The sequence below is a fragment of the Chiloscyllium plagiosum genome, unplaced genomic scaffold (genome assembly GCF_037043375.1).
Source record: "Chiloscyllium plagiosum isolate Xiang-an unplaced genomic scaffold, Cpla_swu_hap1 HiC_scaffold_27, whole genome shotgun sequence".
Classification (NCBI taxonomy): domain Eukaryota; kingdom Metazoa; phylum Chordata; class Chondrichthyes; order Orectolobiformes; family Hemiscylliidae; genus Chiloscyllium; species Chiloscyllium plagiosum.
Window position 1 is genome coordinate 17,717,450 of NW_028270165.1, and position 16,917 is coordinate 17,734,366.

The following is a 16,917-nucleotide window of genomic DNA, read 5'->3' on the forward strand; positions in this document are numbered from 1 at the left end:
AAATGGGTCTGGGTGGGTTACTCTTCGGAGGGTTGGTGTGGATTGGTTGGGCTGAAGGGCCAGTTTCCACACTGCAGGGAATCTAATCTAATCTAATCATATCCGAACCTAACCATATCCCTCTAAACCCTTCCTATTCATATACCCATCCAGATTCCTATTAAACATTGTAAATGCACCAGCCTCCACCACTTCGTCTGGCAGTTCATTCCGTACACACACCACCCTCTGTGCGAAAAAGTTGCTTCTTCGGACCATTTTAAATCTTTCTCCCCTCATCTTAAACCGATGCCCTCCAGTTTACAACTTCATCTGCCCTGGTGAAAAGACTTACAAAAGTTGAGCAGCCAGACAAAATGCAAAAAGAATACAACGTCGAGCTACAGGGAAAAATAAAATTGTGGCTCCAGCCGTTTTTTCTCCTTTTGGCCTTTAGATTCTTTCCAGCCGTCATTAACAGTAGTCCCCAAAGCGCACACTGCGCATGCTCCGAGGTGTCAGCGAGGAAGGCGCATGCTCACCGGTGTCAGCAAAGTAGTACGCATGCTCCTCGAAGTCCGAAGACCGGCACGCGACTTCCTTTTGATGGACCAATGGTAAAGCCTGGAGGACCGGATGGAGATTGGTCCTCCTGCCAGTTAGAGCACCCCTATTGTCTGAATGCAGAAGGAGGACCATAAGCTTCTGTAGCTGCTGTGAAGATTGAGCTTCAGCCCAGACTGTAACTTGCTTCTTCTGTCCAACATCTGTGAATACAGCACTCTCTTTTCTCACCCCCTTTTCCATTTAGTTTTCATTTTGGTGTTCAATTATAGTCATAGAGATGGACAGTACGGAAACAGACCCTTCGGTCCAACTCGTTCATGTCGGCCAGATATTGCAACCTAATCTAGTCCCGCTTGCCAGCACCCAGCCGATATCCCTGTTCATATAGTGTTGATTTGCAGCAGCTGAAAGGAAAGGGAGTGATTCTCTGGGGTGGAGACAGACTCAGGAAATGTTGGACCAGGTCTGTGTCTCAGTTGGCAAACACATGGCAAATGCAGTACCTCAATGTGAAGCTATAGCCTTTACCGTGGCAAGAAAAGCAGAAAGGTGGTGCGTTTTTAAATGTGATACATTGGGATGTGGAGAAAGTGAGGATTGCAGATGCTGAGGATCAGAGTTGCACCCATATTCCCAATTTCTTCATCTCCACTGCATCTGCTCCCAGGAGGACCAGTTCCAATACCGAACAACCCAGATGGCCTCCTTCTTCAAAGACTGCAATTTCCCCCCAGACATGATCGACAATGCTCTCCACCGCATCTCCTCCACTTCCCGCTCCTCTGGCCTTGAGCCCCGTCCCTCCAATCGCCAGCAGGCCAGAACCCCACTGGTCCTCACCTACCACCCCACCAACCTCCATATACATCATATCATCCGTCGTCATTTCTGCCACCTCCAAACGGACCCCATCACCAGGAATATGTTTCCCTCCCCTCCCCTATCAACGTTCCGAAAAGACCACTCCCTCCGTGACTCCCTCGTCAGGTCCACAGCCCCCACCAACCCAACCTCCACTCCGGCACCTTCCCCTGCAACCGCAAGAAATGCAAAACTTGCGCCCACACCTTCAGATTCCTGAAGAAGAGCTCATGCCCGAAACAACGATTCTCCTGCTCCTTGGATGCTGCCTGACCTGCTGTGCTTTTCCAGCAACACATTTTCAGCCCACACCTTCCCCCCCTTAGTTCCCTCCAAGGCCCCAAGGGATCCTTCCATATCCACCACAAATTCACCAGCACCTCCACACACATCATTTACTGCATCCGCTGCACCCGATGTGGCCTCCTCTACATTGGGGAGACAGGCCGCCGACTTGCAGAACGTTTCAGAGAACACCTCTAGGACACCCGGACCAACCAACCCAACCACCCCGTGGCTCAACACTTCAACTCCCCCTCCCACTCCACCAAGGACATGCAGGTCCTTGGACTCCTCCATCGCCAGACCATGGCAACATGACAGCTGGAGGAAGAGCGCCTCATCTTCCGCCTAGGAACCCTCCAACCACAAGTGATGACCTCCGATTTCTCCAGTTTCCTCATTTCCCCTCCCCCCACCTTGTCTCAGTCCCAACCCTCAAACCCAGCATCACCTTCCTAACCTGCAATCTTCTTCCTGACCTCTCCGCCCCCACACCCACTCCGGCCTATCACCCTCACCTTAACCTCCTTCTACCTATCGCATTTCCAACGCCCCTCCCCCAAGTCCCTCCTCCCCACCTTTTATCTTAGCCTGCTTGCCACACTTTCCTCATTCCTGAAGAAGGGCTCATGTCCGAAACGTCGATTCTCATGCTCCTTGGATGCTGCCTGACTTGCTGCACTTTTCCACCAACATATTTTCTGCTCTGATCTCCAGCATCTGCGGTCCTCACTTTCTCCTAAAAGTACAGCTAATCAGGCAGCATGAGAGTTGATGTTTTGGGCATAAGCCCTTCATCAACAATGATGTGTAGATGTACAATGGGACCTCAGTGTCCTTCTGCACCAGTCGCTGCCAGTTGTCGGACAGGTGCAGCAAGCTATCAGCAAGGCAAGTGGTATATTAGCAAGAGGAATTGAGTTCAGAAGTGGGGATGTCTTCCTTCTGTTAGGGGGGTCATTGAACGTATTCACTGCTGAGTTCATCTGATATTTTGAACAACAATGAAATGGATGTTTATGGGGGATATTAAGAAAATGGTTTCAAGACCAGCATAGAACAGTTACAGTGTCAGACAGCACAGAAACAGCCCCTTCAGTCCAACTAGTCCATGCTGACTATGTTCTCTAACTAAACTAGTCCCACCTACCAGTATTTGGTCCATATCCTCTGAATCTTTCCTATTCAGATACTTATCCAAATGTCCTTTAAATGCTATAACTGCACCACTTCCTCTGGACATTCATTCCACACGCGAACCACTCTCTGTAAAATGAAAAATAATGTCCCTCATGTTTTTCAAATCTTTCTCCTCTCTCCTTCAAAATTTGCTCCCTAATCTTGAAACCCCCACCCAAGGGAAAGGACATCTGCCATTCTCGTTAGCTAGATCTGTCATGATTTAATCAACCTCAGTAAGGTCACCTCTCAACCTCCTATGCTCCAATGAAAAATGTCCCAGTCTGTCCACCAAAATGTAGGTATATTCATATCCAGTTATGATCTGTGCAATACTGGTCCAGGCACGAAAGACCAAATGTCCTAGTCCTGCTCCCAATTCTCACCCTCTGTGTCCAGGACAGCAAGAGACCATAACACATTGGAGCTGAAATTAGGCCATTCGGCCCATCAGGCCTGCTGATAGCACACAATCGCAGCTGATAAGTTTCTCAGGCCCATTCTCCTGCTTTCTCCCCGTAATCCTTGATCCCCTTGATACTCAAGAACCTGTCTACCTCCGTCTTAAATATTCTCAATGACCTGTCCTTTACAGCCTTCTGTGGCAATGAATTCCAAAGATTCACCACTCTCTGGTTGAAGGAGTTTCTCCTTATCACAGTTCCAAAAGGCCTTCCCTTTACTCTAAGGCTGTGCCTTCAGGTCCTTGTCTCTCCTACCAATGGAAACATCTTCCCAACATCCAGTCTGTCCATGCCATTCAGTATTCTGTATGTTTCAATTAGAGTGTGGGCCTGTGTATCAGCATGAACCAGACCCTTCAGGATGAGATGCAGCAGGAATTAGGTGGGATTAAGATTTTCAGCTTCTAGGGAATAAGAGTTTGCTATAAATGGGAATTGAGCAGATGGGTCATTGGGCTGAGGAGTGGGAGATGGAGTTTAATTTAGACAAATGTGAGGAGTTGCATTTTGGTCAAGCAATCCAGGCAGAACTGACACAGTTAAGGGGAGTGTTGCTGAACAAAGACCTTGGAGTGCAGGTTCATAATTCCTTGAAAGTGGAGTCTCAGGTAGCTACGATAGTAAAGAAGGCATTCAGTATGCTTTCCTTTCTTGGTCAGAGCATTGAGTATGGGAGTTGGGAGGTCATGTGGCCGCTGTCCACGAAATTGGTTGGGCCACTTTTGGAACACTGCATTCAATTCTAGTCTCCTTGATATAGAAAAGATGTTGTGAAACTTTGAAAGAGGTTGGAAAAGATTTACAAGGTTGTTGCCAGACGTGGAGGGTTTAAACTACTGGGAGAGGGAGAATAGGCCAGGGATATTTTCCCTGGAGCATCAGAGACTGAGGGCATTGACGTTGTAACGGGCATGGATAGGGTGAATACCCAAGATCTTTTCCCCGGGATGGTGCAGTCCAAAACTAGACGGTGCATATTTGAGGTGAGAAGAGAATGATTCATAAGTGTGGTTGTGAAGATTGGACTTTCAGAGCAGCTGTCAAAGATGTTTTGCCCTGACTGGGAGCAGAAGTTGTAACAGTGAAATCTTTCATTTATGAGCAAACAACTGAGTGAGTGAGTCCGTCCGGGATTTTGGGGGTAAGTGGGAATTCATTGCACTTTGGGGATGCAGCCCTTCCCTATCCAGTCATTTCTGCTGTTGGGTGAGACTAGACCTCAAGATTAGGGGGAGTAGCTTTCAAACACCGATTAGGAGAGAATCTATGGAATTCTCTGCCCAATGAAGCAGTAAAGGCCACTTCAGTATATTGAAGACACAGTTGGATGGGTTTTTGCATGGTTGGTGAATTCAGGGTAGCTTTGACAATGCAGGGAGGAGGAGCTGCGATGATCTTAATGAATGGCAGAGTAGGCCTGACAGGACAAATGGCCTACTCCTGCTTTTATTACTATGGAACTATAACCCTGCATTTCCCATGGCTAACCCAGCTTCAGGATGACAAGGATTGGATCCTGAATATTGAGGGGGTAGTCAAATGGGAAGCGAGGTCAAGGTAGAGGGTTGGCACTGCGAATCAAAGCATTGATCATAGGGTAGTCTGGTGTCAGCTCAGATTTCAGGTCCTGATTTCTCTCTCCTCTGTTGATCTCCCTGTTCGCTTAGAGTAAGATGTTGGCCTGTCAGCTCTGCTGGATTTCTGCTGAAGCTTTGACACCCATTTTTACACCATTTGGAACAATAAAACATTGGGTCAATTGAGACCCTACCCACCATCTCTCAGCCTGTCAACCATTCAGATACAGCGTTGTCATAGCAGGGAATCAAACAAGAAAAACGAATCAAAATTAAAAATAAATAGATCCTCGTGCTTAATGTTTGTTCACTAGTAAGTAAACCAGAATAGGGTTCTCCCAGGATTCTTATAGTGCCCTATTTTGAGGAATTCTGTCCCTTACATCTAACTATTAGTCCCCAGCTATAATTTACAACAACATTTACAACCACAGAAATAAAGCATGTTGTCTCAATGTCTGTGTGATATGCAGCACAGAAATAGACTTTTTATTTCTCTCATGCGTGTGTGTGTGTACACACAAGTCCATTGCAGTGAATTTGTATTTGCAACATTATATTTGCCGATACATTCTATTTTGCTCCTAAAATGAACAATCTCCAGGCAGTCAATACATGTAGTATTATGTAAATTCAACTTTTGAAAATAGAACCAGCCTGACTCAAGGTTAGGATACAGACAGACTCTGATCTCACACCTTTCATGCATTGTCTGAGCTGAAATAGTCGTAAAGATGTACAGCACAGAAATAGACCCTGCGATCCAACTTGTCCATGCCGACTAGATATCCCAACCCATCTAGTCCTACCTTCTCACATCCACCCCATATCCCTCTAAACCCTTGCTATTCATATATTCCATCCAGATCCCTTTCAAATGTTGCAATTGTACTAGCCTCCACCTCTTCCTCTTGCAGCTCATTCCGTACATGTACCACCCTCTTTGTGAAAAGGTTGCCCCTTAGGTCTCTTTTATATCTTTCCCCTCTCACCCTAAACATATGCCCTCTAGTTCTGCCATTCCCCCCTCCCTCCCCAACCCCCCCACTCTCCTCCCCCCCAACCCCCCACTCTCCTCCCCCCCAACCCCCCATCCCCCCTCCCCCCCAACCCCCCATCCCCCCTCCCCCCCAACCCCCCATCCCCCCTCCCCCCCAACCCCCCATCCCCCCTCCCCCCCAACCCCCCATCCCCCCTCCCCCCAACCCCCCATCCCCCCTCCCCCCCAACCCCCCATCCCCCCTCCCCCAACCCCCCATCCCCCCAGACTGAAAGATGTCATCTTTTGTTATAAAACCATAGTTATCTCGAAGGTGCCTTGCAGGAAATTGTGGGATTTACATATTTGTGATACCTGCAACACATTCTAAAAGATGAAAGATTACACAATCCAGGTTTGTTCAATAGATCATTTCAGTGGCAGGGCACTGTCATGTTTTTTCATAAATTCTATGCGTTATGATCTTATTCTCCACAACCACATGAAGGAGCAGCGCTCGAAATGCTACTCCTTTCAAATAAACCTGTTGGATGATAACCTGGCGTTGTGTGATTTTTAACTTTGCCAATCCACCTTTACCTGGACAATGCTAAATTACCCATAGTGCCAGGGTTGTGCAGGCTCGGGTGGATCAGTCAGGGGGTGAATGTAGAGGAATGGGTGTGGGTGGGTTACCCTTTGGAGGGTCGGTGTGGACTCGTTGGGCCGAATTGCCTGCTTCCACACTATGGGGATTTGTTGAAGGGAAGGGATTTTCCCAACTGTGCAGGGCAGCGCCGGCCGTCCGGAGCGGACGTAATGCGGGTCAGTCTGACACCGACCGCAGCAGGCGCAGTGAGGGTCAGCTGGACGCCGGCCATCCGCAGCAGGCGCAGTGAGGGCCAGCCGGACGCTGTCCGTCCGGAGCAGGAAGGGTCAGCCGGACGCCGTCCGTCCGGAGCAGGCGCAGTGAGGGCCAGCCGGACGCCGTCCGTCCGGAGCAGGAGCAGTGAGGGTCAGCCGGACGCCGTCCATCCATAGCAGGCGCAGTGAGGGCCAGCCGGACGCCGTCCGTCCGGAGCAGGCGCAGTGAGGGCCAGCCAGACGCCGTCCGACCGGAGCAGGCGCAGTGAGGGCCAGCCGGACGCCATCCAATCCGAGCAGGCGCAGTAAGGGTCAGCCGGACGCTTTCCGTCCGGAGCGGGCGCAGCGAGGGCCAGCCGGATCCAGGCCCTCCGGAGCACGTGTAATGCAGGTCAGTGGGACGCCGGCCATCTGGAGCAGGCGTAATGCGGGTCAATCGCACGCCGGCGTCCGGAGCCGGCGCAGTGCGGGGGCTGGGTGTTGGCCTCGGTCCGCCCTTGTGAATCATTATTGATGTCACAACGCGGAAGTGGCCCTGTCAATTTCAGAGTGAAACTCTTTCCGTCTGGGCAACTCTTCATCCTGGGGGCGAGAGAGAGAAGGGAGGGACATTTGTTCACTTTAGCAACTGGAGTGAACAAACTCCGCTATGAATCTTAATTACCCGTGTGAGTGAAGATGGAACTATAGGTTGTTTTCCCGAGCGCGGCAGTGTCTGAGGGGTGACCTTATAGACTTGTATAAAATCATCAATGGTGTGGATCGGGTAAATAGACAAGGTCTTTTACCTGGGATAGGGGAGTCCAGGACGAGGTAGTAACAAGGTTTAGGGTGAGGGTGGGTGGGGTGGACATTTAAAAGCATCAGAAGGGGCAAATTTTTCACGCAGAACCTGGTGCATGTTTGGAATGAGCTGCCAGAGGAAGTGATGGAGGTTGGTACAATTACAGTATGTAAAAGACATTTGGATTGGTGTATGAATAGAAAGGGTTAAGAAGCATATGGGCCAAGTGCTGGCAAATGCAACTAGATTAATTTTGGGATATCTGGAAGACTTTGGCTGAAGGGTCATTTTCTGTGCTGTATATCTCTATGACTCTGGCTTTCCACTAATGTTTGCCACATCTGTATGTTCAGTTTCTCTCTGGTGTCAGTGTTAACGCCTTGATGTCTCATTTTGTTCCCCTCTTCCTGGGTGCGTTAACCATTTTGTATCTGGTTGTTCCTCAAGAAGCTGCATGGCAGGTTCACCCTGAATTAACATTTTTGTTTGCTTCCCAAAATTAGACCTGTTCGCTCTCAGCAGCAGCATCCCAATGTCGTGGAAGATATTAACTTTCAGGTGGAGTTATCCAAACTTCAGAGAGATGTCAGTCTTGATATTTTTGCTTTTCTGCCCCAGTTAGATCCTGAATCAGTACCTTCAGGAGAATTAGTTAAAAGGGAGTGAGAACAGAGAGAGAGAGTGGGATGGTGCTTTCAATTTTGTGGAAAATTCTGCAGAAAGTAGAATTTCTTGTTCTGAGTTTCTATTCTGGACTGACAGTGATGACATTTGTAATCTCTTTTTACAGAGTATTTGAAGATAGAAGTTTCAAATCAACAGATGAAGGGCTTATGCCCAAAACATCAACTCTCCTGCTCCTCAGGTGCTGCCTGACCTGATGTGCTTTTCCAGCACACTTTTCGACTCACTGTACGGCATCTGCAATCCTCGCTTTGACATCAATATCTGACAGTCACTCAATCCATTAGGACCTCAGCAATTTTCAACTTAGATTCTGTGAGAAGGAACAAAGCTTTTTGGTTCCTGTTTCAGTACATTTTCAGCATCAGTGGGACTGGATGAGAGACCCACTGTTGAACTGCACTGAATGTGGAGCCTGGAAGAGTGATACGGCCTGGAACGAGGAATTCACGGTGGGGAGAGGCTATACACGTGTTTGTGTGCAGCTGAAGCTTTGGCCATGGAGAATCCTGAGGAATCTCACTCTGTGGAGAAACCGTGGAAGTGTGGCGACTGTGGAAAAGGCGTCCGTGTCCCGTCTGCCCTGGAGATTCATCAGCGCAGTCACACCAGGGAAAGGCCATTCTCCTGCACCGAGTGCAGGAAGGGCTTTACCCAGGCCGCCTCCATGCTGAGGCACCAGCGGCGCCACACAGGGGAGAGGCCCTTCAGGTGTCCCGAGTGTGGGAAGGGCTTTACCCGGGCCTCCATCCTGCTGACCCACCAGCGGGTCCACACAGGAGAGAGGCCATTCCCCTGCCAAGAATGCGGGAAGGCCTTCAGCAATTCCTCCCACCTTCTGACCCACCGGCGTGTCCACACGCGGGAAAGGCCCTTCAGCTGTCCCGAGTGTGGGAAGGGATTCAGTCAAGTGGGCACCTTGCGGAAGCACCAGCTGCTCCACACCGGGGAGAGGCCGTTCAGCTGCCCCGAGTGCTGGAAAGCTTTCAGTGATTCCTCTGCCCTGCTGAGACATCAGCTGGTCCACACGGGGGAGTGGCCTTTCGGGTGCCCCGACTGCGGGAAGGGCTTTAGCGATTCCTCCAATCTCCAGACCCACTGGCGGGTCCACACGGGGGAGCGGCCCTTCAGTTGTCCTGAGTGCGGGAAGGCCTTCAGCGATTCCTCTAATCTCCAGACCCACCGGCGGGTCCACACAGGGGAGAGGCCCTTCAGTTACCTCGAGTGCGGGAAGGCCTTCACCTGCTCCTCCCTCCTGCGAAGGCACCAGCGAGTTCATTTGCCATCGCAGGGGGTTGAAGGAATGACAGCCTAGTGCCATTATCAACTGGACTAACAACCCAGTTCCGGCGAATCCTGCCGCGGGAGATGACGGAATTGGAATTCGATCAGAAACCTGGAGTTCAGTATTTAACGATGAAACCATTTTTCGGGGCAAAGAAAACCCCCATCTGACTGACTCATGTCCTTTTTAGGGAAGGAAACTGTTGTTAGGGGAAAGGATTCACTCAGCCGTCCCAGCTGCATTGTTTCCCTGGTCTGGCTTACGCATGACTGACTCCAGACCTACAGCAGTGTGGCTCTATCTTTTTTTTCTCCCATTGGCCTTTGGATAGTTAGAAACTGTCAGTAACTCCATCTCCACAGAGTCTACTACGCATGCTCCTCAGTGTCAGCAAAAACACCGCGCATGCTTGTAGCTGTCCGCAAAAACGGCGCTATGTTGTTTTGATGGACCAATGAGGAGTACTGGAGGACCGGTAGGAGTCTAGTGTTCTTGTTAAACACAGCCTCTCTATTGTCTGAAGGTGGACCATTAGCTTCTCAAGCTGCTGCTGCTTCTCTCTATGAATGAAGATTGAGATTCACCACAGACTGGAACTTCCTCTGTCCAACATCTGTGAGCACAGCGATCTCTCTTCTCTCCCCCTCTTCTACTCTCTTTTTTTTCATGCTGGGATTCAATTTGTGACTTGAAGCAACTAAAAGCAAAGGGAGGGAATCCAGGGAGGGGACAGACTGGAAAAGTTGGTCCAAGTCTGTGTCTCAATTGGCAAACACATGGCAAATGTATTACCTCAGTGTGAAGTTATAGCCGGTGTTGTGGAAAAAGAAAACAGCACAAAACATTGTTTAAATGATCATATATTGGGATGGCAGAAGCTGGAGATCAGAGTAAAAAAATGTGGCACTGGAAGCACAGCAGGTCAGACAGCATCCGAGGAGCAGGAGAGTTGATGTTTCAGGCACAAGCCCTTCATCAGGAATGTTGTGTGGATGGACAAAGAGGTCTCAGCGTTTTTTCACACCAGGAGAAATTGAGGTCTGCAGATGCTGGAGATCAGAGTTGAGAGTGTTGCTGGAAAAGCACAGCTGTTCAGGCAGCATCAGAGGAGCAGGAGAATCGACGTTTTGGGCTGATTCTCCTGCTTCTTGGATGCTGCCTGACCTGCTGTGCTTTTCCAGCAACATGTTCTTCCACACCAATCAATGCCAGTTGTCAGACAGGTGCAGCAAGCAATGCGCAAGGCAAGTGGTATATTAGCAAGAGGAACTGAGTTCAGAAGTGGGGATGTCTTCCTGCAGGTATGGGGTCACTGAATACATTCAAGGCTGAGTTCATCTGATATTTTAAACAACAATGAATTGGATGGGTATTGGGGAAGGCAAGAAAATGGTTGTGACGACCAGTAAAAGAAGAGTTAAAGTCAGACACCACAGAAACAGACCCTTATCCGAGGATGGATGTGGTGTTCCCTACATTGGACAAACAGGCAGAAAACTAGCCACTAGGATATATGAACATCAACTAGCCACAAAAAGACATCACCCACTATCCCTAGTATCCTTACAGATGCATGAGGAAGGACACCACTTCGACTGGCACAACACATCCACCCCAGGACAAGCCAAACAGAGACACGCATGAGAATTCCTAGAAGCATAGCATTCCAACCAGAATTCTATCAACAAATACATTGACTTGGATCCCATTTACACCCCCCCCCCCCCCGAAAAAGAACAGGAAATGACATTGCCATACGAAATGATGCCGCCACAGGAAATGACATCACCAACCCAAACATCTAAATAGAAAGTGGGCTACACCACTGGTGCTTCATCTGGAGGCTCACTGCAGATGTTACCTAGTATAGTGATGGAAAATGAACCTTTCAGCTCAGCGAGCAAACATCCAGAACCTCACCCTGAGCTACAAACCTTCTCAAAACTCACCAGTTTCATGGTCCAATCTGGTTGCTGAAATTCTTCATATTGATGGATCCACTCCAATTAAACACTGGGAAGAATGAAGCCACTGGTTTCCAGTTTTTGCATCCATCTTCATTCCTCAGCCTCCATTCTCTCCCTTATAACTCTCAGATTCAGCCAGGCTGTTCATAACTTGCTGCATTGGATTCTGAGAGGAGCTTCTGACCTGTGCCAGCACAAAGCCTCCTGTATCCGCCTCTGTCATCTCATTCGAGCCTGTCCCATTCCCAAAGTAGCTGCTGCTGCCGGAATCATCTTTGGTCCCTTCCTTACCTCCAGGCTTGACTACTTCACTGCTGCAATCAATAATTTTACGCATTTGCCCTTCTGTAAACTTGAAATCATCTAAGACTTTGCTCTTGTATCATGGCAACAATTCTCATTCCTCTGTGGCTCATGTGTCCACTGACCTGTGCTTGTGCCCATTCAAGCAACAACCAAATTTTAAAATTCTCATTTTAGTCTTCAAATCTCTCCAATGGTTTCTCCCATCTTTATCTTTGTAATCTCTGTATGTTGAGATGAGTGTGCTGCTCCAATAGTGAGTGTCTTTGAACAGAACTTGCAGGTAATGGTCTCCCATGTAACCTTCTTAACGGTAGTAGTTTGAAAGGAGCTATCTAAAGAGTTTTGACTTTCCAAACATCCTGATATTGCTTCCTTGATAATTGATTCTAACAACTTCCCATTAACAGCTGTTGAACTAACTGGTCTGCAATTTCTCTCGTATTGCTTCTCTCCCTTTTTGAATACAGGTGTTACATTAGTATTTTTCCACTCCAGTGGATTCATAAGATATCAGAGGCCATTCAGCCCAGCAAGTCTGCTCCGTCACCCAATCATGGCTGAAGTCAACTCCTTTCTGGCGCTTTCTCTTCATAACCTTTGATCACCTTGACAATCAAGAATCTACCTATCTCAGTCTTAAATAAACTCAATAAATCTTTCTTGTGTCCAAGGAATTTTGGAATATTGTAACTAACGTATCCACTGCCTTTAGTACATTAGAATATGGGCCATTAGGCCCAGGGGACCTGTCCGCCCTCAATCCCGATAGTGTACCTATCGACGTTGATTGTTTAAGTTCTACCCTTTCTACAGCCTCTGACTTGCCTGTTCCAATAGGGATAGTATTGCTGTCCTCCAATGTGAAAGCTGAGGAAAGTTTTGATTTAGCAGCTTTGCTATTTCAGTGTTCCCCCATTAACTCAGCGGTTTCACCTTCCAAGGGACCAACATTTACTTCAGCGATTTTGTTCCCTTCAGCATACCAATACCAGCTCTTGCTATTCTTTTTGATATTTTGTGCTGGGTTTATTTCGCAATTTACCTTACCTATTTTTATGAAATTTATTCATATCCGTTTGTTTATGTCTGAAAGTTTCTCAATGCTTCAGCCTTCCAGAAGTCTGGAATAACATTTCTGAAAATTGAAAGAAAATACGTTCAAACTTAAAAGGAACTCACCTTGCAAGTGGCTGGGGGCGGGGAAAGCGATCGCCCCGCCCCTATTGTCACCGAATTCTTGGAGGACTCCTCCGACCGCGCCACTTCGGCGGTGATGACGTCACCAGGAGGGACCCGCCCCCTGCGTTGGCGCATGTGCAATGGGACAAAGACAGTGTGACTGAGTGTGGGAGAGGAATGGCGCCGGCGGCTGAAGGAACAAGAACAGGAGCCGCTGGAAAAGCTGAGCAGGTCCGGCAGCTCGTGTCGGGAGGAATGTGAGGAGGTGTTTCGGGTCCGGGGATTCTCCTTCAGAACAGGACCAGGTTTCAGGAACATCCCGGGAAGGTCGCCAGGCCCGAGCGCCAAGACCTGGCTCCTGCCCCCGGGGAGAGGAGACAGTGAGACAGGGTAGGATTGGGACCCGCGGGAGGAGGGAGACTGGGGAGTTTATAAACTCCTAGGGGGAGGCCTCAGGCCTCCAATAGAAGCCCCACAGGCTCAGTGTTTACTTCACCGGCGAAGAAGCTCTCGGGTTGCCCGGGCAACCGGCCGCCAGCTTTGTGAGGGTCAGGCGCCTGTTGTCTTGGGACGGGGTTGTTGGATTGTTGTATAATATTGATCTCCTCTGTACTTTTAATCTTGAATATTTTTAAAATGTACACTGGCTTCAATTTCTGAATTCTAAGTACAGAAGCAAAATATAAACATCTCCTTACATGTATCCCAACATGTGCATAGGAGCTAAGACTGCCTCAAGATTTACTGAGGTGCTGAACCAATAGCTCTTTCCCTTTTGATTAATGAAGATGGTGCCCAGCAGACTCCTGCACACAGCCTGTTCTGTCAGCGTTTATGGGAGAGATATGATAGCAAAACCCGTGAAGCCAAGTAATTTGAAGTCACACTTTAGTGCTTTAATCCCCTCAAATTCAGCATTACGTCAAGGCTGTAGGTGTACCAGACTCCCGAGGACAGCCAGGATGGATAACAAAGAGGAGAGCTGAGGTGTTATCCTCGTCAAGCCTGTAACTTCTGCAAAAAACACCATCAAGTTAATTAAATGCAATGTCCCCTTCAGCAATCCCACGCTGGCTCTTCTTAATCCACCTTTCTCCATGTGACTACAAATTTTGACCAGAATAACTATTTCTGCTTTTCCACCAAATTTAAACTGGCTGCCCTCTAATTGCTGAGTATATCTTTACAACCTTTCTTAAACAAGGCTAAAGTGTTTACAGTTTTCCAGTCACTTCCTCCAATTCCATGGAAGACTGTTGAATTATGTCGAATGCTCCCACAATTTCTGTCGTCCCTTTCTTCAAGATCCTTGGATATATTTCATCAAGTCCCAGTGCCTTGTCAACTTCTAAGTGCCAACAGCTTATCGAAGACTTCTTTCATATTAATTTTGAACTTATACAGTGACAAAGTCACCTTGTTGGTTGCCCCGTAAGAATTGATTAGAGCAGAGTGAGAACAGAGGGGGTGAGAGTGGGATGGTGTTTTCAATTTTGTGAAATAAGAAAAGAATATTCTGCAGAAAGTAGAATTGCTTGTTCTGAATTTCTACCCTGCACTGACAGTGATGAATCTTATAATTTCTTTTTGCAGCGTATTTGAAGATCTGAAGACAGAAGTTTCAAAATGAACAGGTATAAGCGTTATGCCGGAAACATTGACTCTCCTGCACCTCGGATGCTGCCTGACCTGCTGTGCTTTTCCAGTGCTGCGCTTTTTGTCTCTGACTCTCCAGCGACTGCAGTCCTCACTTTGACATCAATGTCTAACAGTCACCCAATTCATCAGGACCGCAACAATTTTCAACTATGATTCTGTGAGAAGGAAACAAACTTTTTGGTTCTTGTTTGAGTACTTTTTCAGCATCAATGGGACTAGATGAGAGACCCTATTGTTGCAGCGCACTGAGCGTGGAGCGTGTAACAGCTATACGGCCTGAAAACAGGAATTCACAGTGGGGAGGGGCTGTACAAGTGTTTGCGTACAGCTGAAGCTTCAGCCATGGAGAAACTGGAGGAATCCCGCCCTGTGGAGAAACCATGGAAGTGTGGTAACTGTGGGAAAGGCTTTCATGCCCCGTCTGCCCCAGAGACTTATCAGCGCAGCCACACCGGGGAAAGGCCATTCTCCTGCCCAGTCTGTAGGAAGGCCTTCAGCAAATCCTCTGACCTGCTAAAGCACCACCAGATCCACAGAGGGGAGAGGCCATTCAGCTGCCCTGAGTGCGGCAAGGCATTCAGCAGTTCCACCACCCTGCTGACCCACAAGCGGGTCCAGGCGGGGGAGAGACCCTTCAGCTGCTCCGAGTGTAGGAAGGCCTTCAGCAATTCCTCCGACCTCCTGAAGCACCAGCGGGTCCACACAGAGAAGAGGCCATTCTCCTGCCCTGACTGCGGACAGGCCTTCGGTGATTCCTCTGCCCTGCTGACCCACCGGCGGGTCCACACAGGGGAAAGGCCCTTCAGCTGTCCCAACTGCGGGAAGGCCTTCAGCAAATCCTCTGACCTGCTGAAGCACCAGCGGGTCCACACGGGGGAGAGGCCGTTCTCCTGTCCCGAGTGTGGGAAGGCCTTCAGCTATTCCTCTGCCTTGCTGGCCCACCGGCGGGTCCACACCGGGGAAAGGCCCTTCAGCTGCCCCGAGTGTGGGAAGGCCTTCAGCAGTTCCTCCTACAGGCTGAACCACCAACGGGTCCACACGGGTGAAAGGCCTTTCAGCTGCTTAGAGTGAGGGAAAGCCTTCAGCAATTCCTCCAACCTACTGACCCACCGGCGTGTCCACACAGGGGAGAGACCCTTCAGCTGTCCAGAGTGCGGGAAGGCCTTCAACAGTTCCTCCCACCTGCTGACCCATCAGCGGGTCCACACGGGGGAGAGGCTGTTCCCCTGCACCGTGTGCGGGAAGGCTTTTAGCAATTCCTCCAACCTGCTGAACCACCAGCGGGTCCACACAGGCGAGAAGCCCTTCACTTGCTCTCAGTGTGGGAAGGGTTTCACACGCTTCTTCAACCTGCGGAGCCACCAGCGAGTTCACACGCCATTGCAGGAGGATTGAAGGAGCAACGGGTTGGTGGTGGTGTTGGGTGTGGAGAGTGTGTGCGCTTTGACCTTGAGCTGTTTTTTTAAAAAGAACTACTTTTTCTATGCCTTTTTGCTGGGGGGAATCTGAAGCTGTAACAAAGTTGGTCACAGTAAAGTTTACCTGAACTTAACGTCGGGTTCAGCCTCTCATTGAAAGCTTTGAGCTCCAAATGGTTTTTGTTTTAAAGCTGCTCATTTCTTTCAGCCTCCTGCACTAAGTTTCCAATGTCGTGTATCAGATGGAGTAGTGAATGAGTAGCTACTATCGTTAGAAATTGTAAGTTTTTCAGGAGTGCAGGTACTGCACCATTTCATCAGCATTGTAAAGTTTACTGGCAGCAGTAAAGGGTGTGGGCCGAGTTCACTAGAAACGATGTGGAGGGGCCGGTGTTGAACTGGGGTGGGTAAAGTTAAAAAGCACCAGGTTATAGTCCAACAGGTTTATTTGGATGCACTAGCTTCCAGAGCACTGCTCCTTCATTAGGTAGCTGTGGAGCAGGATCATAAGACACAGAATTTAAAGCAAAAGATCACAGTATCATGCAACAGAAATGATATATTGAAAAAAACCTGGATTGCTGTTAAGTCTTTCATCTTTTAGAATGGGTTGCAGGTTTTGCTTCATTAATGTATAAATCCCAGAATATTTTTTAAGTCAGTCTCGAGATGACTTAAGGTTTTATAAAAATAGGTGACATCTCAGCTCTCACAATGTATGAAAGGTGTGAAGTTTGAGTGTGTCTGTATCCAAATCTTGAATCAGAATGGTTCTATTATCAAAGTAGGAATTTATAAAATAATACATGGATTGACTACCTGCCGATTTCTGCTCAAAGCGCACATCGAATGTATCTGCAAATGCAAATTCACCACATAGACC

At 48.5% G+C, this 16,917-nt stretch overlaps 1 protein-coding gene across 9 annotated transcripts; it reads left to right on the forward strand.

Annotated features, from left to right (window-relative positions):
* Positions 1 to 726: 726 nt before the first annotated feature.
* Positions 727 to 15,824, forward strand: LOC148143288 (uncharacterized). 9 transcript variants are annotated; one of them, XM_087974099.1, is made up of 3 exons: positions 8,560 to 10,120; positions 12,246 to 13,214; positions 14,551 to 14,955. In XM_087974099.1, the coding sequence occupies exon 1, from the start codon at positions 8,720 to 8,722 to the stop codon at positions 9,533 to 9,535; it is 816 nt and encodes a 271-aa protein (XP_087830225.1). In that variant the 5' UTR covers positions 8,560 to 8,719; the 3' UTR covers positions 9,536 to 10,120; positions 12,246 to 13,214; positions 14,551 to 14,955. The 9 variants fall into 9 exon arrangements, 8 of the variants coding, with proteins under 8 accessions (XP_087830230.1, XP_087830231.1, XP_087830225.1 ...); XM_087974098.1 differs by having other exon boundaries at positions 12,246 to 13,188; XM_087974104.1 differs by lacking the exons at positions 8,560 to 10,120; positions 12,246 to 13,214 and adding an exon at positions 727 to 748 and having other exon boundaries at positions 14,551 to 15,824.
* The last annotated feature ends 1,093 nt before the right edge of the window (positions 15,825 to 16,917 follow it).